Here is a 26,212-nt window from a genome sequence, read left to right as displayed (position 1 = left end):
CCTGCCCTTGAAGCCCATCTCAGGGTCTGTTCCTGGGGAGTCCACCCTTCGCTGCCCACCATGCTTCCCCGAAAAGCTGCCTCCTGGACTGGTTTGTACCAGCTCTCTGACTCCCCTCCCGCTGTGATCAGTTTTCTCTCTTTGCCAACTTGTCTTTACTACAGTGTTCTCCACACCTGCCCCTGACTCTGCTCCTGGACGGCTGACACCAAATGATGGCCTCACCCGTGAACTGAATTTCCCTGCCACCATGTGTCCTGCAGGCTGCCGGACCAGAACCACAGCCCGGAGCTGCTGGGAGCTCGTCCAGTTCAGCCCCAGGGAGACACATTGCGCCTCGAGGTGGCAGAACAAGTTCCTCCAGAAATCAGCAACAATAACATTTAATTTTGCTTCCGTGGGGCCAGTCTTTTCCCTGATGGAAAGCCCACCTCTTCTCACAGCTGCAGGCGGTCCCGAAGGACCCTGGGAGGCTGGTATCCCTCCAGGCAGGATGTCCCAGGCCAGTGTGTGTGTGTTAGGGCTTAGCTTCGGAAACGGTGCGATGCTTTGTCAGAGCGAGCACGGACATCAACAGCCACGCTCACCTCCTCTCCCCAGGTCTGCTTGGCTTGTCCAGCCGGCCACCCTCTGGGCCTTGGCTCCTCGGTCAGGCAGGAGCTTCTTCCATAAGACCCGGCCCTAAAGCACCTTCTTGGGCACGCAGCCCTGCAGTTCTAGCAGCTCAGGCCACCCTTCGTACTTGTTTTGCTGTGGGACGTTCTTTAACCACTGGAGAGAAAGGAGAGAGAGAGAGAGAGATGAGGGAGCCAAACAGAGAGGGGGAGAGATTACTCGGCTTGGTACTGTGCTTTGAGATGCAAATGCCGCCGCCCACTGCATTTTCACCAAAACTCTATTTGGGAAGAAGGTGTTGGATGTTATATCCGGTTCCACAAGTGGGGGACTGGGCTCAGATCCAGAGGCAACTTGTCCAGTGTCTCAGAGGTGAGATGGCGGCCCATGCGTGGAGACTGCGGATTGGAGAGATTTAGGACTGTTTTCCCCCCCCCGCCACCAATCTCCACCAGCCCCTCTGGGGCACCTCAAATACCAACAGTCGAGAGAAGAACCCAGCCATCTTCACAGATGTGCCGGACACCGTTCTAAATGACTCATCAATGTCATCTTCGCAGTGGCCCTGGAAAGTGCACACAGTGATCATTCCGTCCCGTAACGGGGAAACCGAGGCACAGTCACCGCCGCCAGCCATCCAGTCAGGGTGCAGTGCCAGTTCACAACAGCAGGAGGGGGCAGGTCACATCCCCAAGGTGGTAAATGTGGCGTGCGCGGTGCTTAGACTGACGGCAGCACAATCTCGTCAGTAGGAGCAGAAAGTAAATACATCGACCACTGGCACCAGAGCGGCTGATTCTCAGGAAGACGAAGAAGATGGTTCTCTGAGCCCCAGCTTCCGTGTGTGGGACACGGCACACACTGGCTTTCCCAGTCCGGTGGTCATCAGCACCAGGTCGGAGGTGGTGCCAAGTGTCCTTAGTGATTTACTTACAGTCTTGGCCCAGGCTTTTTGGGTCTGGTACCATCACTTCCAGGAAGGGCAGGGCTCGGCTCGCTGTCCCAGCATGGCCTTGAGCTTCGCTTCCCACGAGGGTCTCACCTGCTGACCGGCCCCTCCAGATCGCCTGGAGGCCACCAGTCCTGCATCCTCCCCAGACCGTGCCGCCGAGTCCACCCACTTTCTCGTCTAGCCAGGCCATGCTGTAGCATGTTACTGTCATTTCCTATGAACATAGGTTTTTATTTCTCTGGGGTAAAATATCGGGAGAAAGACGAGGCTTTCTGCTCCCGTAAACGGCCAGTCTCAGAAAGCCATAGGCACAGTTCTACCCGGCCCAGCTGGAATCGGCTCAATGGCCGTGAGTGAGAGGGCAGGACATCCAGGAGGGGGATGGTGGGAGCACACGGTATGTGCGTGTTAAGCTTTTTCTTAGAAAAAAAAATTTTAAGCATTAGTTTTTTGCAGGGGTAGGGCTAGAAAATTGGCTGAAGGTTTACCAAGCAGACCATCAAGTTTACGTCCAACAATTCTTACACATTTTGTTTCCTGAGGAGTCTGGGGAAGCCAGGTCGGTGGCAGATGTTGCTAGGATCGGAGGATTCTGTCGTGAGGGATTGTGAGCAGGACCACTCTGGTGTTTCAGAAGACTTGGTAAGAGGGAGGGGAGGACTCAGAGGCTGGGGGTGGGGCGGGGCTAGCTAACGGGAGATTTGAGAAGCCGTTAAGGTTGTTGGTTACAAAATACATGATCAGAAGTGTAAGCCCCCACCTAGCTCACCATAGAAAGTTAAACCAACAACAACCAACCAAGAAGTCATTGTAGACGATGTCATTATGAAAGGGGAGGGACTGGGGGAGGGTACTCGAGTGAGCTGTAGAGGATTCTGGGGTGGGGATTGCTCGGCTTCACCATTGCTCTGGGTATAAAGTGAGCCATCTCAGAAACAGGAAGAAGAGGAATCCCACCAACAGCACGAAGGAGGCACCAAGGCCGATATAGGTCCCAGAGCCTACCTGGGAGAGGCAGTGCCGAGCCCCTGAGACAGAGTGGTGAGCTTTGGGGCCCCCGAAGCAAGGAAAACGGAGTGCCTTGGGGAGTGGGGGAGGCTGCCTTGGAGCCTCATCAGCACTGAAGGAGCTTAGTGACATCCATCAGAACACAGACTGGGGGCTGAGGGGCTAAGGACAGAGAGAGACAGGCCTGGTGGCACGGCAGAGAAGAGGTGCCGAGGACAGGACTGTGTGTCCTTAGCATTTTGTAGCCTGTGAGCCTCCCCAGTAGACCCCAGAACCGTACCTCCTGCCCGTGAGTTTTGTATGGCTGCAGCCAGGGAGGATGGAGCCAGCAGAGAAGCCGATTATGTGGGAGGGAGTGTCAGAATGAGGAGAGGAGGTCAGAGGTCAGAGGGCGGAGGGCGGAGGCGTGTCTGTCCACTCTGCCTCACCGGACTCATCCTTGGGCAGTATGCAGTGGGAGCCCCCTTCTCCCTTGCATAGCCCGAGGAGGCCAGGCATGGCTTTGACCCCATTTGCACTCAGCTGCTAACCGAAAGGTTGGTGATTAGAACCCACCCCAGGCACTGCGGGAGAAAGACCTGGCAACCTGCTTCCCAAAGATCACAGGATCCCCCAGGGGGCAGCTCTGCTCTGAGTCACCTGCCGTCACCATCCAGCCCACAGCTCCAGGTTGACTCTGAGTGTCCCCCACGCCCCGGTCCATACCTCGTCCTTCTCCAGCTGGGAAGAGGCCAGGAACCCACCTGCTCGAAGGGGCTTTTATTCTTGAGGTTTTTGGCGCCGAGGAAGACCCAGCTGTCCCGGAACCCAAGCTCCTTTGCATGGGTACTCCCCAAGTCGGAGAAGAGCTTCCTGATGGCATCATTCAGCCTGCAGGGGGCAGAGAGGGTGGTGAGGGTGCAGCGGCAGGTCCGAAGGGCACCAGGAATGGGGGCTTAGATGAAAGCACCAGGGTGGGAAGTTTGCAAACTTTTTTTCTCCAAAAGGGGGTCCCGGGTGAGGGTGGGGAGGTGTGGGGACATTGGATCTTCCGGTAACAAGCATGTGCTGGTTGGGAGGATGACAAAGAAGTAACAAGATGATAGCTTGTTTCCCTGTGTCTCCTTGTGCCCCTGGATGGGGGGTGGGGGGAGGGGAGGGGAGACGAGACCTGGTGGCGATTTGTGACTGCCTTGTTTTCACCAGGCACTCAAGGAGGAGCATTTTCCCCCATGCCCTTCCGGGCGGTCTACACCATCACTTCGCTGCAGCAGACCGTAACTCATGTCCGGGTCATAGGTGTATGATAACACAGCAGGCCAATTCTGACCCACAGGGACCACCTGAAACCTCTTTAGGGAAGGAGCCCTAGTGGCGCAGTGATGAAGCACTTGGCTGCTAACGAAAGGTCAGGGGTGCCGGTGCACCTGCTGCTCTGAGATGTGGCAGATGACACCCCGGAAACCCGTGGGGGCAGTTCTACTCTGTCCTGTGTGGTTGCTGTGAGTCGGAATTGCCTCGATGCCGGAACACCCCTGACAGGAGTGGATCACCTGATCCTTCTCCCACGGAGCTGCCGGCGGATTCCAACCAGTGACCTTTAGGTTTGTGGCCGAGTGCTTAATCCCCGCAACACCAGGGCTCCCAACATACCCTCGCATTGTCATGAGTTAAGTCCCACTCAGACATTCTATAGGAGGGCTCCCAGGGAGCAGCGAGTGGGTTCGAACGGCTGGCTTTTTGGTTAGCAGCCAAGTGCTTACCCACTGTGCCGTTAGGGCTCGTCACAGATCACAGCATCTGCATAGGGCAGTGGGCCATCATCTATATAAGCAGCGGGCTGTCCCTGGACGGGGAGGCGGTTTCTAGTTGCCCATGTGGCAACCAGGCTGTGAGGGACACAGGGTAGTGTCCGGTCACTTCCTGAGGACAAAGGGCCAGAGGGTGCCGGGCCAGAGCCCTCCTCTTACTTGGTCCCCGGGTCATCGTAGGAGGCCACCAGCACCAGCGTGTCCTCGGGAATCTCCTTCAGGAACTTCACCAGGTGGTTGGGATCTGGCAGAGGGAGGAGAGAGGTCTTGGCCATTTTGCAGAAGCCACTGCTGCCCGGTCTCTCCCACTCCCCTGGGGGGAGGGCCCGATGGCCCAGGTGACCTACTGTAATATTCACTGGTTTTGAACCACTGGTCTAGGGGTTACCAGCCAGGCAGCTCTTGGGAGGCCATGGCTGTCTGTGCCCCCCCCCCCCCCCCACCATTCGTCCTCACTGCTCAGGGCCCACACCCACATGCCCTCCTCAGCCGGCTGATCTCACCGCAAACACAGGGCCGCTTGTTGGTGGTGCCAAGTCAATTCCAACTAAGGGGACCCTGCGTGATGGGGTCGCACAGCCCTGTAGGGCTTCCTGGGCTATGGGACTAGACGGCTGAGTCTCTCTCTGGGAGTCACTGGGCTGATCTGAACAGCCGAGTGAGCACGTCCCTTCACTGTGTTGTCACCAGACTCCTCCAGCAGCTCTTTGGATGACACGGCTCCGGAGCTTTTAAAGGCAGAGCCGCAGGAGCAGCCTGTTAAAGTCTCGGTTCTTTTTGGGGTGGGCTGTGTGCATATTTGGTAAGCACAGAGCACCCCTTCCCGCAGTGGCCATCCCCTGAGAGGGCACCTTGTCCTCACAGCTCTTCTGTGACTTGCTGCCCAGCGCTGAGACCTGCAGCTTCTTCACCTTTTTCATTTCTGACATTTCCCACCCCCTGGAGAGCAGAGCACCTAGCTTTGGAAACACCCCCATGGGAGAGGGAGACGCCCCCGCCAGTGGCCAAGAGGGGCGCCCTTGCACCATGCACAGGTGGCTTGCTCCTCACGTCATCTCGTCAATCCGACTTGAGGACACCATCCTTCCCTCTGTTTTGCAGACTCAGTCTGCAGATTTCACCGAAACCCCCTCCAGGCAGGCCCCTCTAAACCCCACCCCCCACTGCCTTAGCCCTGTCCTGCCCCAGGCTGCCTGTGCACCACCTCGCTGCGGGAGGAGAGAGAGAGAGAGAGAGAGAGAGAGAGAGAGAGAGAAAGTAAAAGCTCCACCCACAGCCCCCATTCTGCACCAGCACCCATCCTGGCGGGGATTTCAGAAGGCAACCTGGTGGGGGATGTGTGGGTCCTGGATGTGGGCTCCCTTGGGCACATCCCTCAGCCTTGTAGACCTCTCCCCCACCAGGTAGCCTAGGCAGGAGCCCAGCTGCCTGCCTGTAGGGTGGTGGGCAGCCCCCCTTGGGAAACCATCCCCAGGTGTGTCTTCTGGGCAGTAGACCCCGTTTCCCACTGGCCTGCTGCTTCCCTTCCCCTTCACAGGGTAAGGAGCTCTCTGGGGTCAGAGGTCACATGTGCTCTGCACTCTCCAGGCCGAGCTCAGAGATGGGAAGGAACACAGGTCATCTGTCCTGAGGGCAATCAATCCTCAGTCCGCTCACTGCCTGCTAGCAAAGAGCATGGAGCCCCCAGGGCCCCGATTCTTGTTGAGGCCTCTGGGGCCGGAAGTGGGGTGACATCTGGGCTGGATCCCACCACCTTTAGAAGATGTCAAGAGTGTTGGGTGAGAGTCCCTCTCTTGTCCACAGCCTTGCCTGGCAGATGGATGCCCAGGATCCATGCCGCTCAGGCTGCAGTGATGTCTAGGGCCTGCGGCTGGGCTGCCAGAGAGACGCTCCAGTATGTCTGTGCTGAGAATGAAGGAAGGAGGTCTGCCGATGCACAGAGTGCAGAGCTGACCCCCTGGCCTGGGGAAGCCTTGTGCTGGCCCTGGGATCTTAAGATAAGCACCTAGTGCCAGTCTGCGTGAGCCTGAGCAGATGGCGTCCCTGCCATCGGCACTTCAGTGCCCCACTCCTGACCTGCGATGGCCTCAGCCAGCCTGGGACTTCAGGGCCCCAAGGAGCACCTACCTCCAGAATACATGTCAAAGGAGCTGTATTTCAGCGTCACCCCAGAAGTGCCTAAGGGTTTAAGCAAACAGAAACATCACTTCCTGTAACATAGTCATCCCACTGAGCACGGCTGCTCCTGGGCTTGCACGGCTAAGGACGAAAGCTGTAATGTAAGGATGTAATAAGGATAAACACTAATAACAGCACCATCAAGCAAGGCTCTGTGGCAGGTGTGCAGCTGCCCAGGGGCCTCGGTTGGGCTCCTGGGCCCAGCTGAGAGGCACAAGCATATGAGAGCGGGATTCCGGGCTCAAACAAGACCTAACCAGTCTGGGCCTCTGCTCTGCCTTGCATTTCCCAACACATAGCACCTCCATTTTTGAATCTGCACAGATTCAATGAGAAGCATGCAAAATAGACACCAAGCAGGCAAGATAAAAATTAGCTGTGAAATAATAATAATCATGTCATCATTTCAAAAGTCACCTGCTGCTGCAGATTCTGAACCACAGTGGCCCCGTGAGCAACAGGGCAGAGCTAGCTGCTCCAGAGGTTTTCCTCAGCTGTGATCTTTGGAAAAGCACACCGCCAGGCCTTTCTTCCATGGCTATGCCAGATGGGCTCAAACTGCCAACCTGTTGATCAAGTGCACGCCTTTTGCCCCACCCAGAGGCTTCTAATTGACCATCATTAAGCCAAAACCCCAATGTCATTGGGTCAATTCCGGCTCCTAGCTGCCCTTCACAGGGTTTCCAAGGCAGTAAATCTTTACAGGAGCAGACAGCCTCATCTTTCTTTTGTAGTGTGCATAGTGCGTTTGAACCGCCAACCTTGCGGCTAGCACCCCAACCCTTACCCGAGACAGTGCATGAGACATCAGTAAAAAACCTCACTGCCATTGCATACACTTCAACTCTAATCGACCCTACAGGATAGAGACCTGCCCCAAGATTGCAAATCTTTCCCCAAGATTTGGTAGTTTCAAACTGAGGTTAGCAGTATTACTTGGCCAGACATTACACTCACTGCTATCAAGTCGATTCCGACTCACAGAAACCCTACAGGATAGGTTCAAACATTCCCTGTGTGTTCTAGACACTATAATTCTTTATGGAAGTGGAAAAGCCTCTTCTAGCTTCTGTGGAACAGCTGGTTTTGAACCAACGACCTTACAGCCTGAAGTGTAACCCACTATGCTACCAGGGCTCCTGCGCCAGGACACCAGATATTAATCCCATCTAAATTGAAAGTCTGGGATTTCTCAAACTTTTGAGGACAAAGTATTTTTGGGGGGCTGAACCTTATTCAGGGTCTCCAAGCTCAGTAATCTTAAATTGCATTCGCAGGCGTTACCAAGGGAGGAGTCAAGAGGTGTTCGGTAGGAAAGTGGCAGTTCTCAATTATGACCACTAGATGGGAGTATTGCAGAGGCGATCGCCGCCCTACACCGCCCCTAAGGTTTGCAGAATCCAGAGAAGGGGTTGGGGACTGCGAGGGGGTGGGGGAGGAGAACAGGTCCCTCCAGGGCCTCTCTGTTTCCCAGCTTGGTCTAGGACGGGGTGGGGAAGCGGGGTGGGGGGCTCACTTTGCAGCCTGTCCAAGATACTCGCTCTCACTGGTGTTCAAGTTCTAAGTTCTGGTCACGTAAAGGTTAAGAACTTCAGATCTGGTTAATCATTCCCAGACGAAGGTCCTGAGGGGGAGAAAGTATTCTCCCCCCCTCCTTACCCCCAGCCTCCGGTTATTATCAGGCTGCTTGTAACACCGCAGGGCACACACACGACCATCTCTCCTCTTTGCAATCCCGTGTGCTCCCAACTCACACGTGGGACTCGTCCCGGAGAGGGCGTGGCCGGACTTCCCACAGCTGGCGAGTGTGGGTGGATACTGTAAACACTTGGCGTCACCCATCTGAACTCCAGCCTAAGTCATTCCGTGCACTGGCTGTGTGACCTTGGGCAAGTGGCTTGACTTCTCTGAGCGTCCCTTCCCCAGCTGGAAAATGGGGACACGGAGCACAGCTTAGCATCGTGCTGAGCTTTGAAATAAAAAGCCACACTACGGAGTCAATTCTGACCCGAAGCCAGCTGGACCGGAATCAAAGTTCGCGCTTGCTGATGGTTATTTTACCTGGGGGCTGGGCAAAGGGATGACCACTTGCCCTCAGTACCGGCCCCACGTTTGTGGGTGGCTTGGGCTGGGTTCAGGGGTGAGCACGAGGGCCGCCATGCTCCCTAGGAGATGTGGTTCCTCCCGGGACAGGGAGAGGCCTCGCTAGGGTTGTGGGTCCCCAATAGGAGGTGACGAGTCGCTTCTGACTTGTGACCTCATGTCAGGGCAGACCTGTGCTCCACGGGGTTTCCCAGGGCTGATTTCTCCAGAAAGACCGCCAGGCCTTTCTTCCAAGGAGCTTTTGGGTCTTTTAGCACCTCCACCGTTTGTCTAGCAGCCGAGCACATGGGGTGGACTAGTGTCCTGTATCCTTTGCTCCTGGCCCAGGCATGGTGGCGCTAGGCTTCGATCCACAAGGTCAGCACTTCAAAACCACCAGCAAGCCCAGCCACTTTGACTCACCATTGATTAGAGCGATATTCAGGCCTCGGTCCACGTTGTTTTTCACAGGGCTCATGATCCTGAAGGAGAACAAGTAAAAACAAAACACACCAGTTGGTCCCCGAGCGGGGAAGACGCTCTCCACTCTCACCCAGAGCGCCCACATGGCGCGGTGCGGGGAGCATCCGGAAACACACGGAATAATTGGGGCCATCTGCTTTCTCCTGACTCGGCAGCCTGGCGCTGCTGGAGAGGAGGGATGGTCCCCGCCTGGCGTTCCGTGGGCTGCACGTGGTGCCACCCCCTCACCCACGCTGAGAGGCAGAACTCAGAGTGCTGTCTGGGTCTGGTCACCAGCGGGGAGCCTGGCAGCCGCACCCCAACTTCGGGAAGTTCCCGGGAGACGCTGGTAGTGGTCTTCAGTCTCAGCTTGGGCGGTTCTCTGAACTGACTCCTCCCTCCTCCGCCGTGACGTATCCCTGTGATTGGGCCGGGCATGGTCATGTGACCCTGGCCAGCCAGTAAGATCCCGTCTTGGGACTTTAGCAGGGATAATTCTGAAGCCAAGCGCTCAGTTTCCAGTGGGGGTGCTATGCCAATCCAGCTGGGGGAGGTCTCCCTTTTGGTCCCGTGCAGAAGCCCGTTTGCTGCAGGATAAACCAAAGAAAGCTCAGCGACAGGGTGCAGCAGAGCTGAGGCTGGTGAGAGCGGACCCGCCGAAGATATGGGTTGACTCCCTGGATCAAGCTAGACCTGAAGCCCGCTGCGTCTGTTTTGTGGACACAGGAACCAATGAAATGCTCCCCCTCCCCACTTTTTAAAAAAACCCCTTAAAAAAAAAGTTGAAGTTCATTTCAGAATTCTAACAAAAACGTCCGTTCTCCGGCTTCTTTTGCAGGGAAAACTTGTTGCCCCGGGGCTTTTCTTATATGGGCTGTATTCTAGGTCCATTCCTGTGGCCTCCAGGCTGGGGTGCCCTTCGTGAGCCCTCCCTCTAGCGGTTCTCCTTCTGAGGAGCCTAGGCGTTTGGCTGCCACACAGTCTCGAGTTCAAATCACTGGCCAGCTTTACAGTTGGGACCAAACAGCGTGATGGAGTGTACGGGACAATGCTGTGAAGCGCAGATGCTGTTAGGCTCATTGCCTATTATTCGTGACTCATTCAATCCAAACTCAAACAAAACACTCAGCGTTTCCGAGTCAGTTCTGACTCACGTGACTCTATAGGACAGGGAAGAACTGCCCCTGTGAATTTCTGAGGCGGTAACTCTTCAGGGGAGCAGGCAGCCTCATCCTTCTCCTGCTGAGAGGCTGGTGTTCATCCTGCTGGCCTGGCAGTTAGTGGCCCATAGCCCCACCTGGGTTCCTCGGCGATCACAGGTCTGACCAAGGTGTGGGCCTGCCAATTTGCCCCCTCAGAGACTGCCCAACAAATGAATGGGTGAGTGGACGAATGAAAGGACTTCTCAAGCACTTACATTTGGTTTTCAAAACACATGGAAGGTCCCACGACGTTGGCTGCTCCGCTGTTGATTTTAAATGCAAAGTAGTCGGAGGGGCAGGACTTTCTGAGGCCGCACTTGAACTTTGGGACTCCTGGGGAGGAAACAGACCAGCCTGGGTGGGCAGCCACTGGTAAAGGGGACTGAGGATAGCAGGAGAGGGCCAGAGAGCAGGCTCAGGCTTCACTGACGATCTGACTTGGGATCCCTGCTCTTCTGTGTCCCTGCAGTGTCTTTAGCCACCCCAGGAAAGCACCCAGGGTGCTGGGTCCCACTGCCTGGCTGCTGGCCTCATCACCCAGTACAGAGCTGGGTGGGCTTCCCATCTGGGCACAGTCCCGGTTCCACTTGGGGCCTCAGTGCATGTGCTTGGTTAGTGACAGAGTGAGTAAAGGGTTCTCCTGGGAGCCTTGCTCTGGGGTCACCTTTTGAACTTTCCAAGGGCCCCCACTAAAAAACACCCTGGGGCCCTGGCATGGTGGTTAGGGGCATCTCTAGCCATCCCGTGACCCTAGGCTAGTCCTTTGCCCTCTTTGTCCCTCTTCTTGCGTATCTATCAAGTGGGGCAATCGCAGGTCTCCCGTGCTGGGCTCTCGTGAGGGAGAGAGAGACCCCGGCAATTCCCAGATGCACTGGTGCCCATTCTTCATTCGCACATGGAGGAGCACGTGCCATGTGCTGTGCCTAGCAGGCATTGGTACCCAGCTCCTCTGTTTTGTCTGGGGGCTGCCTGAAGGACCCACCAGGGTGCCTTGCAGGGGCACACGGTCTGCATGGAGCCCAGAGGCCTCAAAGACAGCCTGGAGGCACTGAGCTCTCTGCAGGCTTTGTGAGCTGGGATGTCACCTGTGCTTCTGCCTGGCAGCTTATAATTTATATTAATGCGTGTTTTTCACACCACCTGACAGCTCAGAAGGCACCATTAGGGAAGGTTGGATAAACGTGGAATTAGGGAATGTTCACCTGCAAAAGGGAAACAGACACTGACAGCTTTTCTCTCTCTCAGCCCCTGCTGTGACCCCGGGGGGCTGAGGCCCTGCCAGGCTGGCATGGAAGCAAACCAATCGGCTTCTCAACAGAGCTCACACAGCCACATTTGTGCCGGGTGCTGGGCACTTGCTGTTACCTTGTTAAACCATCCCACATGGCAGGCACATGCAAAACCACTTGGCATCCAGTCGGTTTTGACTCACCAGGCCTTCCTTTCTTCTGTGGGACCTCTGGGTGAGCTCAGACATGGGCATCAGGGGGTGTCTTAACTGTTGGCACACCCAGGGACTCAGCCATCGGTAGGGGGCACCCAATCAACATGCACGGAACGACTTGGGACCAGGCTGAGTCTGAGGCCGGGGATGCACAGGGCAAGTTTAGTGACACAGGAAGCACGCCTCTCTAGGTGGGCACAGTCCACTGGGCAAGATTTGCGGAGCCCAGGAGTTAGGGCCACCTGGACACCCCACTGGGCTTTTGCTCCCTTGGTTGAGTGGACAGTCCTGGTGGTCTGTGGGGAACTGTCCAATTCCTCCCCCAACTCATTAGCTACCCATGTGATGGGGGTAAGGAGAAGTCAGAGCAGGCCCTCTCACAGAAAGGGGGGCAGAGTGTGGAGACAGCCCCGAGGGAGGGTGGGGAGAGAGTGGGCCTCAGGTCAGCAGTTCAGAACACATCTTGGGTTGGAGTCATGGCTCTGGTTCCCCTCCCTGGCCCTTTGTGGCAAAGGGTGAGCTGAACCAAGGCAGGGTCTTGTTGTGGATTGAATTTTGTGTCAAATTGGCCAGGCTATGCTGCTTCGTGTAACGCAGTTACGCGCCCTTTTGTGAGCTGATGGAATTGTCCCGTGAGTTGTCAACCTTCACCTTCACGAGGCTAGTGAGGCAGGATTAGAAGCAGTTAGATGAATGGATTAGGTTGTACCCTAAGTCATTCACATTTGAGATGTAAAAGATATTAAACAAGGAGCAGAGAGGAAAGGGACCTACGATCACCAAGAGAGAAGAGCCGGGAGCAGAGCACTTCCTTGCACCATAGATTGCCGAACTTATTTGGTATATCGCCCCTTTAAAAACAAACAAACAAGCAAACAAACAAATAAACCAACCTCAGCACCCCCTGGCCAAAAAAACAACAAAACCCCCCACTTTAGTACTGTAACCCATCGCCTAGGACAATGTATAGGCATCTGCCTTTACAGCCTTGCTGGCTCATACCTGTACCCGCCCCCAGAGGGTGTATTGTCCACTTTAGGAAACAGTTTTGGATCCAGGGACTTTGCACTGAGAACCTCCTAAACCCAGGGGAGACTGATGCCAAGATACAGGGCAATCTCCAAGGAATGCTGGGCTCACCAACTCTGAAAGGAGACAAGGACCTTTCCTAGAGCCTGCCCATAGAGAAAGCCTTCCCTGAGTGTGGGTGCCCCCAAGTCAGACTTCTAGTCTCCTGTCCGTGAAAGCCATCCGCTGTGGTGTTCCTGTAACACCTAGCAACACTAGGGAACGGGGACAACTCTCACGGCTTCTCTTCTCCTAGAAGCGCAGGCCCCACACCCTGCCCTGGCCCCTTCGTGGAGAGGCTTGCTTCCTTTGGAGGCCAAAGGCTCTCTCACCTATGTGGGAGGCTATTGCAAGCCTCAGGGAGCACACCTGGGTTTGTCTGGAGTATAATCAACTGCACTAAGCCTGGTAAACCCTGTGTCAACAGGCTGGCTTATGCAGGCTTTCCTGGAATTGATTTTCTGACCATCCAGCTTTCCCGGCTAGCTGCTGGCGGAAGGGGGAGATGCCCCGGGGTCTCAGCCACTGGGAGGCAGGGTGTTTATTTGCTGGGCTCTGGTTTAGGGCTCGCTCCACCTGCAGCCTTAAATCCAGAGGTCCGGCCTCTCAGAATCCCTTAACTCTGCTGCACAGAGCATGGGGCTGGTATGCTAGGAAGAACATGACACTTGGGGGTTCGCATTGGGGATGCTAACAGTTAACTCCTTGACTGCTGACTCAAAGGTTGGAGCTTCAGGTTGACCTCAGAAGAAAGGCCAGGTGATCTACTCTAGAGAAACCAGGCATTGGACCGTCCCCTGACACGCATGGGGTCTCCATGAATGAAGTCAACTTGACATCAGTGAGTCTGGTTTGGGAGTGGGCCATGGGAGAAGTGTCAGGAAACCTGGGCTCTCGTCCCAGCTCATCCACTGGCCTGTTGGGTGACATGCCAGAAACATCTCTCTTTACTTTGGCCAATGACAAAATGCAGGAACTGATTTGTATCAAGATGACCAAACCGGTTTCTTTTTAAATGTTCATCCGTCTCTACTGTTAGGAGCTTAAAGAAAAGCTCCTGAGACTGCCCATAGGCTTGGAGGGATGCATTCTGGAATTGATTGGTGATGCCTACCCTGGAAACTGGAAAGGGGGGAAAGCAGCGTTCTGTTTGGATTTGCCATCTCCTCAGCAGATGATGTCTATGTGTTTGTTCTGCACCAGGCTGCTGTGGATTCTGTGTCTGTGAGAATACGACTTAGGGGGCATCAAGAAGATGAAGTTGAGGGCTTGGGGTAACTCATGTGGCTTCTGCTCTCTGTAATCCCACAGTGCACTGGGGCTCCATCAGGTGCAAGCCTAGTCTTTGAACTTCTTCCCTATTTACAGTCACCACCCCGTGGAGAGGAGAAAGAGGGCACTCAGGTGCTGAGAGGGTTGACGCTGGAGCAGCCGGCAAGGCTGACCACCACCACTCAGAGCTGCTCTACCGTCTGAGCCTCAGTTTCTCCCCTATAAAGTAGGAATGATTATAGCACCCACAGGGGGTTGTTGAGGCCAACATGAGAGGCCTGGAAGTTCTGCACAGTGGCTGGCACATAGAGGAACGATCACTTCATCCTCCTTCTCATCACTGATATCCTTCCTTCTAGCTCCTCAGCGCTATGCGCTCCTCACTAAAGTCTTGCTCAGGCATCCATGAGGCTCCAGGGTGCTCGGCATTCCTGCCCCTCTGGGGTTCTGGTCTACTCCCCACCACTAACCATGTCTGGCTCCCAGCCGTTCCTGCCTCCTGGCTTTGCACAGGCTGTTCCCTCTTCCACGAGCTTCTAACTGCCTCATTCTCTAAGACACAGTGGACCCCCACCTCCTGAAGCCATCCCTGACCCAGCCCAGTCCAGAGGGTGCCCTCTCTGGAGCGTGATTCCCCACCCCTCTTGGGGCACTCGGCACTTCTACTCCAACTGAGAACCAACATCCTCTCTGTGTGTCTTGGGCTTCCTGTGGTTGCAGGCATGGGGGGCTCCTAGCCAGGTGGGGGGCCTCAGAGAGAGGAGGGGCAGGGGCTGTGAGGGATGGGGGAAGCAGGGGTTGGGGCCAGTACGGACAGTAGGGGTAGGGAACGGGTGGACTGGTAAAGGGGCTGGAAGACCTGGGTGGATCCTGGAGAAGAGATGGTACGATATCTCACCCTAGAGCAGCGGTTCACAACCTGTGAATAGCGACCCCTTTGGGGGTGGAATGACCCTTTCACAGGGGTGGCCCGATTCATAACAGTAGCAAAATGACAGTGATGAAGTAGCAACAAAAATAATTTTATGGTCGGGGGGGTCACCACAACATGAAGAACTGTATTAAAGGGTCACGGCATGAGGAAGGTTGAGAACCACTGATCTAGAGCAATTGGGGTGTGTGTGGGGAGAGTAGTGGCGGTGGGTAGGGAGTGTATACTCACTGGTCTCCTCCTTGGGGGCCAATCCTGGAAGAGAAGACAGACCTAGTTAGCAAGCAAGGTATTGGGCTTTCCTGTGGGAGGACGGTTGTGGGCTGGGGACCTATGTCAGGTCTCTAGAGGACAGGTTCCTAGTGGGAACAGAAATAGCAGGACCACAGGGAGATTATAAGAGAGGAATAATGAAAAATAAGGGAATTGGCTCACTATACCAACTATTTCTTGTTCCTGGAGAGTTTCCTTTCCTGGCATTTCCCTGTGGTCTTCAGGGGGCTGTGCACGCGTGATCCCTCCCTCCATCGGTGTCCTTCGTGGCATAAGACCTCATCCGGGCCAATGATAATATTTCGTTCCTCTGGCAGCAGTGATTGGCCCAGAGTTGGGCATGTGAAACTAACAGAGCCAATTAGAGCTTTTCCATGGGTTGTTTTCGGGTCCTCCCCATTCACTGGCATCTAGGGCAGCGGTTTTCAACCTGTGGGTCACGACCCCTTTGGGGGTCGAACGACCCTTTCACAGAGGTTGTCCACTTATTAACAGTAGCAAAATTACAGTGATGAAATAGCAACAAAAATAATTTTATGGTTGGGGGTCAGCATAACATGTGGAACTGTATGAAAGGGTTGCAGCACTAGGAAGGTTAAGAACCACTGACCTAGGGGATTCTGACTCACAGTGAAGCTATAGGGCAGAGAAGAACTTCCCCTGTGGGATTCCAAAACTGTTACTCTATATGGGAGTAGAAAGTCTCACCTGTCTCCTGAGGAGTGGTGGGTGGTTTCAAACTACTGACCTTGCAGTTAGCAGTCAACCACATTATCCTTTACACCACCAGAGCTCCTATGATAGGTGGCCCTAGGAGAGGGAAGTACCTCTTTCAGGTAAGCTGCGAGAGGAGCCTCTGGAGATCTGGTCCCTGTCATACTCAACTTGGAGAGGAAGCTGTTCACGGCATGAGGTTCGTAACAGCAAGCAGAACCCAAAGATGCGGAGAGAATGGCTTTCTGGGCCTCTGGACCCAGTCAGGCCAAATGCCAGATGGTCACGCACTCTCTCATTATGTGACTCAAGATATCTTGTTTTGTTCAAAGCAGTTCGAATTGGGTTAGGTGGCCCCTCCTACCTGAACAAATCCTGCTGAACATACCAGGTAAGTATGATCTCTGATTTTGGTACCCAGGGCCCTAATTAGTGGTTTATTTCTTACATTTTATCTATCTATCTATCTATCTATCTATCTATCTATCTATCTATCTATCTATCTATCTAAATATATATAACATCATAAGTGTCCTGATTTTTTCTCTCTAGAGAACCCTTTCTAACATGATCATCTCCCTGAGCCCTGTTTTACAAAATCACCCATAAAACTATAGAGTGAGATCACACATAATCCATTCCACAACCTTGCCTGGACCACTCCATAGGACAACTATGCAGATTCAATGGGACCGGGCATGTAAAATCGCATCTATCCATTCCACCCTCCCTCTCTTCATTTTCATCCTTAAATCACACTTTGCCCAGCACCTGTTCTGGAGGGGTGGCAAAATCCCTGCCCGCAGGAAGTTCACATTCTAGGGGTGGAGGCAGGTGACAACGAAGTCAACAGAGAAGTCAGCATCAAGATGGCAGATGATGATGCTCTGAGGGACACTGGCTGACCAGGGAGGGGCGCGTTGGAGGGGGTGGGTGTGGAGTTGCAGCGGGTGGTCAGTGAGACCTGCCTGGGGGTGGGGGTGAGGGGTGGGACCACGGGGAGCTCTGCGGCCCAGAAGGTGCTGTGTGAAGAGGGCTGCAGGCAGAGGAATGGCCGACAAAGGGGAGGCCGCTTTACCCACGGACAGGGTTTCTCGCCTGCCTTTGCTGGGGGGGGGCCCTGTCCAACAGGTCCCAACACAGACACACTCGGGGCTCCGGAGCACTTTTCTGTGCTAACAGGCTCCAGCCTTCCCCACAGGCCTCAATAGGCACTTCGTTCCCGGCCGGGGTGGAAGGAGGGCTCTCTCCTGTGTCTCGGTTCTAGTCCCAGGCCCTGTGGGCCCACTCACCCAGCCACCGGGGCACGCGGATGGTTCTCATGCTGAAGCCGACATAGGTGCTGATGAACACGCAGGTGGCCACCAGGGCGAAGGCGAGAGGCACCAAGCGAAGCAAAACTGCAGAGCAAGGGGCGGTGATGAGACCCGACTGCATTGGAGACCGCCTTTTCCAGAAACAAACGTTTTATGGACTGGAAGGATTTGGGGACGTAACCGACAGTGCTCCCGGTTCCGCACCTGCGGATGGCGTCTCTTAAGTGGTGCCCCCCGCCTCTCCCGCCTGATCCTTTAGGCTGGAGGCAGCTGGCCGCTTCTCCTGTTCGCCCCGGGCCCCGGGCGAGGCCTCTGCCTGCGATTCTGGCCGGGAGATTCGAGAGCAGTGAAAGGATGCAGTGGGACCACCTCTGAGCCCAGGGATGACAGAAAAGAACTCCCAGAACAAAGCCTCAAGCTCCGCGGAGCCGGGCCCTACCTGACGCTCTCATCCCCTCCACGTGCAGAGCAAGTTGGGGTTCGCAGCTTGCTTGTGGAGAAGAACCTTGACAGTGGGAGTTGGAATCCGGGGTCTGTAAAGGAACACAGTGTAAGGTTAGGGACAGGTGTCCCGGTCCTGTTCCTCACTGTAGGCCACCTGAAATGGGCTACTTCCCTCTGCCCCTCCCTGCCCCGACAGGCTCTGCATTCCTGCCCCTGACATTTCATAGTCACTTCAAGGTGTCTTTCATGAATGCAGACATGGGAAAGCAGAGGAATGTGTAGTCCAGGAATCAATATCTTCTGGAGGATTTGATCGATTCACTCACATCCCTCCCTCCCACCATCCATCCATCCATCCATCCATCCATCCATCCATCCATCCATCCATCCATCCATCCATCCGTATACCCTTCCTCTCCCCCTGCTTCCGTTCATCTATTCTCTGCATCCAAGTATCCATTTCCTCCTGCCTCCCTCTCATCTACCGTCTTCCTTCATTTCTTTCCACTTTCCTTCCATGCATCCTTTTAACCTCCCTTCCTCCTTCCTCTCCATAATTATGGACACACTTCTCTGGTGAGCACATCTTTGGAGTCTTCAGAAACAGAGAACAGGGCTCATGATCACTGACTGAGCCTGGACCTCATGTGGCCAGCCACAAATGACTCCTTCCAGCCCCCAGAACCCCCTTTATCCACACAATCCATTTCAACAGACATGGACTCCAGAGATCATCCTGCAAGGATGCAGACCCAACAGGAGACCCCGGCAGCTTTCCTGACACGCTCTCTGGTCTGGACAAGTCCCAAGGGCAACGTGGGCCTTACCACCTGGGCTGTGCTGATCTGCCACACTGCACAGCTGGGAGGAACAGCAGCAGCAACATAAAGCCATGTCTCCTTCGGAGACTATAAAACTTCCTCTCCCTGCCCTGTCCCTGCGGCTTCAGGGCCTTATGGGTTAGATATCTGAGCTGTTGTCCAAATCCACCCACAGAGACTTTGTAGAAGTGTAATTTCCTGAAATTTAACTTGCCAGCTCCCCCACCCTAATGCCAAAGTGTATTATGACCAGGAATGTTCTCAGAATGGGACCAACCATCCAAGAGCTGAGGCCCTTGGATGAGACTTGAAGGACACTCGGTAGGGCCATCCACATGTGGAGTAACAGAAAAGCGGGCCGCTGGACAGGAGGCAAGGAGGAGGCTAGGATCCAACACGCAGGGTGGACGGCCAAACAGACCGATGCGGACATTGACAGAGCATGCACAGAGGTGGGTGGGAGACTGGGCAGAGACCGACAAGGAGCGGGTAGTGGCAGTGACACAGGCAGAGTGAGAGGGGTGGCCCAAGCTGGACGTGGAGAGAGGGCTCGTGGGGGATAAGGATAGGGACATGGAGGGAAGCCGACCATGGCAAGACAGAGGCAGACCCTGGAAGCCTGCTGCCACAGCCAACCCAAGCCTTGGGCCACCAGACACTGGAAGACTCCAGGAAGCCTTCTCTTTGCACCCCCCTCCGCCTCCCCACCCCCCAAAGCCTTCAGCTTTGTAGACTCAGCTCTGCAGACATGTTGATGTCAGGCGGCTAGCCTTCAGAATGGAGAGAGGATGGATTCTGTTGTTTTAAGTCATCCCACTGGTGGTACTTAGTCACAGTAAGCAGGTTCAGAGGTGGCGGGGTGCCAGGGCAGGGCAGGTATGGCATGTGCCCTGGGCACAGCTCGAGGTGGGGGCCTGAAGAGCAGTTTCTAGTCACCACTGCAGTAGCGCTTGCCAGCTGAGAGAGATTCTTTGGCAATTTCAAATCAGTCACTGCAGGGACTCTTATCCATGGATACACCTCTGACTGGGGGCCCTGGTGGCACAGTGGACGACGGACTGGGCAGCTAAATCCATGCTGGCAGTTCAGACATGTCAGCCACCCTGTGGGAGCAAGATGAGACTTCCTCTCCCATCAAGGCTTACAGTCTCAGAAACCCACAAGGCAGTTCTACTGGGTCCTGGAGGGATGTGGGAGTAAGATTTGACTCAATGGCAGTGAGTTGTGCTTTGGTTTATACCCCTGAACAGAAGACAGAACCAAGTCAGAGGAGGAGGGTGGAGACATAATCACATGCCCAGAGATTCTGGCTTCAGGGCAGGGCTTGGGCCAGGCAGGCTCTCCCAGCCGGATAGCCCTTCCTGAGTGCCACTACCCACTGAGCATGTGCAGACTCCCGAGTCTCTGGAGTCCCAGCCCACTTACTGGCCCCTGAACCCAAGGGCTCGCTCGAGCTGGAGCCCAGGACGGGCCCACTGTGGGAGGAGCTGTGGACTGCCTCTTGGGGCACGACCCAGCATTCCCTCTGTAGCCACTCCAACCCCAAACAGGAGTCTGTTTAATTTTTCCTTCCTGGTTCCAAGTGGAGATTGCCATAACGTTTTCTTCAGCTAGGGAAGTCTCAGGGTAACGTTCCCTGGACAAAGGTCCTACCAGTCAAGATATGGCATAGTGGTCACACATTGGGCTGTAATTCACAAGGTCGGCAGTTTGAAACCACGAGCCAGTCCGAGGCGAGAAAGATGAGGCTTTCACTCCTGTAAAGAGTTACAGTCTCATGAACTCAAAAGAAGCAGTTCTACCTTGTCCTATAGAGTCATTATGAACCAGCATTGACTCAGCAATGAGTTCCCCACCCCTATCCCCACCCCCACTCCCAACCCCATGGTCTAGATGTTGACTCAGACACAGATAAAGTGACCCAGGTTTTGCGTTTCTTGCCTGCTGTTTCCATGGGTCTTGATTGTGGATCCAAGTAAACTGAAGTCCTTGTCAAGTTCGACCTTTTCTACTTGTTGTGATGTTGCTTGTTGGCCCGGTTGTGTGGGTATTTGTTGGCCCGGTTGTGTGGGTGTTTGTTGGCCCGGTTGTGTGGGTATTTGTTGGCCCGGTTGTGTGGGTGTTTGTTGGCCCGGTTGTGTGGGTGTTTGTTGGCCCGGTTGTGTGGGTGTTTGTTGGCCCGGTTGTGTGGGTGTTTGTTGGCCCGGTTGTGTGGGTGGTTGTTGGCCCGGTTGTGTGGGTATTTGTTGGCCCGGTTGTGTGGGTGTTTGTTGGCCCGGTTGTGTGGGTGTTTGTTGGCCCGGTTGTGTGGGTGTTTGTTGGCCCGGTTGTGTGGGTGGTTGTTGGCCCGGTTGTGTGGGTATTTGTTGGCCCGGTTGTGTGGGTGTTTGTTGGCCCGGTTGTGTGGGTGTTTGTTGGCCCGGTTGTGTGGGTGTTTGTTGGCCCGGTTGTGTGGGCGTTTGTTGGCCCGGTTGTGTGGGTGTTTGTTGGCCTGGTTGTGTGGGTGTTTGTTGGCCCGGTTGTGTGGGTGTTTGTTGGCCCGGTTGTGTGGGTGTTTGTTGGCCCGGTTGTGTGGGTGTTTGTTGGCCCGGTTGTGTGGGCGTTTGTTGGCCCGGTTGTGTGGGTGGTTGTTGGCCCGGTTGTGTGGGCGTTTGTTGGCCCGGTTGTGTGGGTGTTTGTTGGCCTGGTTGTGTGGGTGGTTGTTTTCTGTCCGCTGAGCTGTAGTCCACACTGAAGGCTGTGGTCTTTCATCTCTATCGGTTATGACTTCCGGTCCTTTTCACGCTGAGCAAGCATAATGCAGACTGTAAACGAGTCCTCCTCCAATCCTGCTGTTTGCCTCTTCTTCATACCGCCAGCTTCTGGAATGATTGCTCAGCCTACAGCTCGGACCAGCATGGTGGAAGGATCCTACCCTCCCTGATTTACACCGGGCAGGGCGCCTTCATTCTGTTTGACTGCCTCTGCCTCTTGGTCCATGTAAAGCATCCGTGGAAGAGGGACAGTTAAGAAACCAAATGGCCTATCTTGTTGGGCAAATCTGCTGCCAAAGACATCTTTATACTGTTCAAAAGCCTCAAGTTTGCCTAACCCAAGCTTTGCCCAGGTCAGTCACCTCATATACATGGGAGAGCTGGCAATGAATGCTGAACAAAGAAGAATGGATGCCTTCGAATGAGTGTGCTAGCAAAGCATATTGAATAGACCACGGGCTGCCAGAAGAACGAGCAAGTCTGTCTTGGGAGAAAAACAGCTGGAATACTCCTTAGAAGCAAGAATGGAAAGGCTGACTCATGTACTTTGGACATGCTTTTAGGGAGGACCAGCCCCTGGAGAAGGACCTCATGCATGGTGTGGTAGTGACATAATCTGTTGTCAATTTGAGACTTAAGAGTGAAGGGGTGGAGGTTAGCCTGTCAATCAGGTCGCAACTTGATGAACTCCTTTGGCGCCACTAAGGAGTTAAATAGCTCGCTGGAGGTGGGACAGACACTCACTCCCTGGGAGGCATTACTGACAAGCCACATGGAGTTGTACCGATGCAGCCAGAGCCCTGGAAGCTGGAGGAGCCACATGGAGTCCCCTGCCAGCACTGAGATGCTTCCACCACTACTGGATCTGAGACTTTCCACTCACAGGCCTGTGATCTTCCTTCAGGTAGTGTCATTGCATGTGCTGCGTGAATTCCTGAGAGGACTTTATAGCTTGGTATCGGACATATGAGCTAATATCAGACTTAGGAACTTTGAACTGGACTGGGCTGGGATGTTTTTTCAATATTCAATTGCTCTTGTATATAAAGCTCTTTCTTATACACATGGGTGTCTATGAATTTGTTCCTCTAGTCTACCCAGATTAACACACTCGGTAAAGTATAAGGTCGGCACAAACGAGGAAGATCCAGAACGAGATGGATTGACAGAGTGGCTACAAAAATGGGCGCAAACGCAGCAATGATTGTGAGGATGGAACAGGGCCAGGTACTGTTTGTTTCTGCTGTACCTAGGGTTGCTGCCAGTATGAACAGACTCAACAACAGGGGCAGTGCGTGGTCATGTTGGGGAGGGGCAGAGTGAGTAGGTGGGTATGGTTATTCATGACTGTCCTTGGTCTCTTTGTCTGTCTTGCTCTCACCCAGACTCTGGATTTCTGGCTGAAGCTCCTCCATTTCCTTAAGTCTTGTCTTCCCATAGTCGGGGGCTCCTGCAGACCGAGTAAGAAGTTGAGCACGGAGGAAGTGCTCACGGAATATTTGGAGATGGAATGAATTAGATTCTTGTGCAACCTTGGACGGGGCAGACGCTTGAACCACCAGGTGGAGAAGGAGGCTGGGATCCTGAGAGGGCAAGCAAATTGGCTAAGGCTACACAGACAAATGCAGATTCCCTCCCCAAGTTCTCTCTGAGGGCTTCTGGGAAAGCAGGCTGTAGCCTAGGCTTAGGGCTGTGACTCTGAGATGGATGTGCTCTGGAGCATCCCTGGGCTTTGTGTCTGCTTAAACTGTAAGCCATGCCGACATGTCTTTGTCGGTCTAGGCCCACATGTATTGATGTAGGATATCATCCCTGACCCTCCAGCTCAAGACGAAACCACTGGATGTGGTGGAAGGGAGAAATCCATCATGATACCCCACTCCTGTCATAAGGGGCTGGCCAATCAGCACTGTGATTCTCTTGGGATTGGTTCAAGAGTGAGCATGTGACTCAAGCAAAGCCAATCGAAATTTTTCTTGGGGATGCCTAGGGGAGAGAGAAGCTCTCCTTCTCCTGGGTGTTGTTAGGCTGGAAGTCTGTGGGTCTGGACCTCTTGGGGCTCCTTTCGCTACCACTGCAAACAGCACCTCCGGCCGTGGACCTATGCTTCCAGTAGATGCAAGCACCAGGCTTGGAAGTTGCATGTATGGTCTTGGCCTTGAAAGAACCAGGCTGAGAAATGCCCTGGATGCTGGAGAAAGAAGTCAGACTTTGGCATCAGGTTGACCAGACATTTACTACTTGTTTGGGGGGGGGGGGGAGAGGGCAAGTTCTGCCACCCCTCTGGGCTGGTGCTCTCTGCCTGTCTGGAAAAGTATGTCAGAGAGTGAGGGACCTTGTCCAGGAGGGGTTGGCTGGCTTGACCCTTCCCCGTTGGTGGGCCCCAGGAGTCCTTGTGTGGGTGTCTGCTCTTTCTGCAGGGCCCAGCAAGCACAGCGCCCCTCAGCCTGTCTGCTAACAGCACTTCTTAGTGGCCCTACTGGAGCGGAGTCAGCTCGTTCATGGATACGGGCTTCTTTTGGCTCCACCATGGTCTGTTGCCCAGCCAAGCTGGGAGGAGAAAGAGTTACTCTTTTCCTTGAGGCTGTGGTGGTTAAGAGAGCACTTTGATGGTGAAGGAAGTGGCATTTCCCAGACTTGAACTTGGTTCTGGCTTCCCCAGAAATTTCAGGATAAGGTACCAGGTCTTTAATGTGACTTAGAAGGCCTTGCATGATGCTCCCAAATGAAGCTGGCCACACTGACCTCATCATATGCCCATCCTGACTTTACTTCCTGTTCTAGGTGCTCAGAACGTCACTGAATGCACCCAGCTTTGCATGGAGTGGTGCTCCCTCTCCTGGATTGCCCATCCCTGCTGCCTTCACTCGGCTAACTTGGCTTTGTCCTCCATGTTTTTACTACCACTTGCCTCCTTTGTGGTTGGAAAGACAGACCCCAGGAGCTGTGTCTTAGCTTATCACTGGGACCCAGGATCAGCCACAATCACATCTGCATCAGTCCTAAGTCAAGTAAGATGTGAGCTGAACCCTGACCTTTGTGGACACCCTCTGCCTCTCCCTTGACTGACATGCATGCCAGGCAGAGGTTGAACTTTGCTGTCTGTTGACGTCTAAGGTGTGTGTGTGTGTGTGTCTTGACCTCGGGGTCAGATATGGAGAGATAACCTTATACCAGGTTATAATTAGAACCAGTTGCAGCTTTTCCAGTGGGAAGGGCTGAACAAACTTTTATTAGTTTCAGTGCTTTAGCTTTTCTAGAACCTGCTGGCTGGAAATCAGGAGCCCTGTTGGCATAGTGGGTTGGCATTAGACTGGTAAACACAAGGTCAACAGTTCCAACCCACCAGCCGCTCAGAGGGAGAAAGTTGAGGCTTTGTACTCTCCTAAAGAGTTAGTCTCAGAAACCCACAGGCGTAGTTCTATTCTGTGCATAGGGTTGATATGAGTCAGAATTGAGGGGAGGGAAATGAGTTTGGTTTTTGGTTCTCTTTCTGCAAAGATACCCCACTAACTGCTCCCTAAATTCTGGAAATGGAGAGTCCACAGAGTGGAAAACCTTGCCCAGACACACCTGGAGAAGACCCAGCGAACACACGGCAGATTCCTGATCCTGTGCCATGGCAGATACCAACCATGTCCAAATGACTCTCTTCCCCCCTCACTGAACCTGGAGTTGACCTCAGACACCTCTTCATTCTAGGCAAACAGAAAACTCGGAGGGTTTCCAAGGCTGTCAAACTCACAAGGGCAGCCTGCCCTGTCTCTCTCCCCCAGAGTAGCTGGTGCGTGTGACCTGCTGACCTTCAGGTCAGCAGCCCAGTGCTTCACCAGGGCTCCTTCCCTGTAGGCAGACAGAATGCATGTCCGTGGCTACCTCAGACATCTATTGAGCAAGCTTACATTCCGAGCACTAGGATTGCGGAAGGCTGCAGTTTACAGTGGGAGCCCTAAATCCATATTAGGGTGTGTGCTTCTGACTCCCCTGGCCAGCCCTGGGAGTGAGGTGAGAATGCTGGATTCTGTTTTCCAGGGCTTCCTTTGGGGGAACCCCCACAAGAAAGCTACAGGGGTCCCCTCCTACCCCCGAGGTCCGAGTCCCCAGGTCTTCCCGTATCTGCTCTCAGAGCACCAGCCTTCTGATCGCCTCTGGCTCAGAGTGCTCCCACTCCCTAACTGGCCCCTCCTCTCTGCTTTACTCTACCTGGAACACCCACAACCAACCACTCCACCGGAGGAGCGCTGTCCTGCCTGAGCACCCTTCCCTGGTTTCTCATTAATTCACCCCAGTCCCTGGGACCCCCCCATCCCCCTTGTCTGGAGAGAGGGACCAGGCCATTGTGATTTGCTGTCAGTTGCCTTGAGGGTGTTTTTCAATGCCATGTGACCCTGAACCCAACAGATCCAAACACTGCCCAGGCCGGCGCCATCCCCACCTTTGGTTGCTGACCAGGCCATTGGGAGCCACGGGATTTGCAGAGGAAAATTTTGGGAGAGAGAATACTGAGGCTTCCTCTCTCCTCCAGTCTATCTCAGTCTGGGAACTCTGCCAAAATCAGTTTCCCATCATAGCAACAGGCGCAGGAGCTGCCCAGGGGCCAGGAATCCAAGGCTGGTCTTCGCCATGGAAGGCGAGGATTCAACCCCTGAGCCCCGCTGCCCCTTCCAGGAGAAAGTAGTTCCTGTTGGGCCAGAAAGGGTGCACACACATGCCACCAAATCGCTAGAGCAACCCTACGATGTGGAGACTATTGTTACCTGCTTTTCTCTGGAAAGAAAGCAAGGCGGAGGCTCCCAGAGGGTGAGTGACATGTCCAGGGTCTCCATTGTCGGTGCAGAGTTCTCTTTGACGAGATCAGGGCACAAGGACCAGAGGCTGAGAACGAGG

General features: G+C 54.3%; 1 protein-coding gene across 1 annotated transcript in view; it reads right to left on the bottom strand.

The window, feature by feature from the left end:
* Nucleotides 1-379: 379 nt before the first annotated feature.
* The window catches only part of FAM3D (FAM3 metabolism regulating signaling molecule D), a 37,746-nt gene continuing 11,913 nt past the window's right edge, over nucleotides 380-26,212 (bottom strand). Inside the window, exons 2-10 of the mRNA XM_075550746.1 lie at nucleotides 17,747-17,840; nucleotides 17,284-17,391; nucleotides 15,236-15,259; nucleotides 10,505-10,622; nucleotides 9,049-9,107; nucleotides 6,493-6,543; nucleotides 4,525-4,609; nucleotides 3,319-3,445; nucleotides 380-771 (exon numbers count right to left, since the gene is read on the bottom strand). Of these exons, the coding sequence (XP_075406861.1) occupies nucleotides 682-771; nucleotides 3,319-3,445; nucleotides 4,525-4,609; nucleotides 6,493-6,543; nucleotides 9,049-9,107; nucleotides 10,505-10,622; nucleotides 15,236-15,259; nucleotides 17,284-17,391; nucleotides 17,747-17,759 (675 nt within the window). The 5' untranslated portion in view covers nucleotides 17,760-17,840 and the 3' untranslated portion in view covers nucleotides 380-681. The remainder of the gene's footprint in view (nucleotides 772-3,318; nucleotides 3,446-4,524; nucleotides 4,610-6,492; nucleotides 6,544-9,048; nucleotides 9,108-10,504; nucleotides 10,623-15,235; nucleotides 15,260-17,283; nucleotides 17,392-17,746; nucleotides 17,841-26,212) is intronic.

The sequence above is a fragment of the Tenrec ecaudatus genome, chromosome 5 (assembly GCF_050624435.1).
Source record: "Tenrec ecaudatus isolate mTenEca1 chromosome 5, mTenEca1.hap1, whole genome shotgun sequence".
Taxonomy (NCBI): Eukaryota; Metazoa; Chordata; class Mammalia; order Afrosoricida; family Tenrecidae; genus Tenrec; species Tenrec ecaudatus.
Note: the sequence above shows the minus strand (reverse complement) of the source record. Positions and strands in the feature narration are given on the sequence as shown.